General features: G+C 35.3%; 1 protein-coding gene across 1 annotated transcript in view; it reads left to right on the forward strand.

Moving 5' to 3' along the window:
* Nucleotides 1-1,290, forward strand: part of ezra (ezrin a) — a 19,750-nt gene that overhangs the window by 9,850 nt on the left and 8,610 nt on the right. The window contains exon 6 of the mRNA XM_032511028.1: nucleotides 966-1,112. Within this exon, the coding sequence (XP_032366919.1) occupies nucleotides 966-1,112 (147 nt within the window). The remainder of the gene's footprint in view (nucleotides 1-965; nucleotides 1,113-1,290) is intronic.

A 1,290-nucleotide genomic window follows, 5' to 3' on the forward strand; every position in this document is an offset into this window, starting at 1 on the left:
AGCACAGGGTTAAAACAATTAAAAGACAAATGTACAGTAAACATGTTGGTTACTCAAAGAGCTGTGCAAATCGCAGATTACAAATCCCCATTTTCTATACTAAATAAGATAAAAGTCATCCTACTACCTTCCTCTGTTCACCTATGCATGCCTTACAGCCTCTCAATCCTACTTCCATACACATACATCTTGTTTCTGTTTAGAGTATGTATATATATTAGTGTTTAGATATTAGTGTGTATATATTGTTTGGTTGTTTTGTATGTGTAAGCGCATTGTTAGCAAAGTAAAATTCCTTGTATGTGTACTCATACCTGGCAAATAAAGCTGATTCTGGTTCTGATTCGGATACATGCACTCAGTCTTAGTAAAAAAAAAAAATACATATATATTATATTAATATTATAAATCCCAGTCACAGATATACATTATTAGATTCAGTTTAAATTTCAACAGATAACCACTCGGCCGCTCTACCACTGGCAGGTTGACGTAGTGCTAGATTAAACTAGAGCATTGTGTAGAGATTCAGTATTAAATAAATTTACTGAATGTGAACCTTTGTGAATCCCATGACGGATCAATTTAGGTTTAGCGTTAGACATTTGTAAATATCACAGGGTTAATATTCAACAACAAAGACTGGCATGCAATGAAATAAAAATCAAAACTTCCCAGATGTATTAAGTGTTTGCTGTTTCACTAAGTAACTATGTTATCATATACTTTATCTTGTATCTATCACTTTGCAAGGAAAAAAAAGAAGATTACAGATTAAATAATACATTTGTCATACATGAATTCAATTTAAATGGAGAAGGTTATGGAAGTCGTCTGAAAACCTCTTTTGTCTCACCTATTTGAGTAAAAGATACATTTATCAAATGAATAGGGAATTACATCATAAACTGGGTAAATCTGTGTGTATTTCTTCATGTTTCCATCTGCGTTTTTAACCCGAACAGGGAAGAGGCGATGATTGAGTACCTGAAGATCGCTCAGGACCTGGAAATGTACGGCGTCAACTACTTTGAGATCAAGAACAAGAAGGGCTCGGACCTGTGGCTGGGAGTCGACGCTCTGGGACTGAACATCTATGAGAAGGAGGACAGGTAAGTCCCGTACGGTTATACTGTACAGTACTTGTTTATATACTGAACATATTAGATGATCTTTGAGCTGAAGAGAACGTACACAAAAGACTTAGTTCTCTCAAATGTTGTGCACATATCTGTCTAAATCTGTGTTAGTGAGCACTTCTCTTTTGCCGAGATAATCCATCCACCTCAC

The sequence above is a fragment of the Etheostoma spectabile genome, unplaced genomic scaffold, assembly GCF_008692095.1.
Source record: "Etheostoma spectabile isolate EspeVRDwgs_2016 unplaced genomic scaffold, UIUC_Espe_1.0 scaffold314, whole genome shotgun sequence".
Lineage (NCBI taxonomy): Eukaryota > Metazoa > Chordata > Actinopteri > Perciformes > Percidae > Etheostoma > Etheostoma spectabile.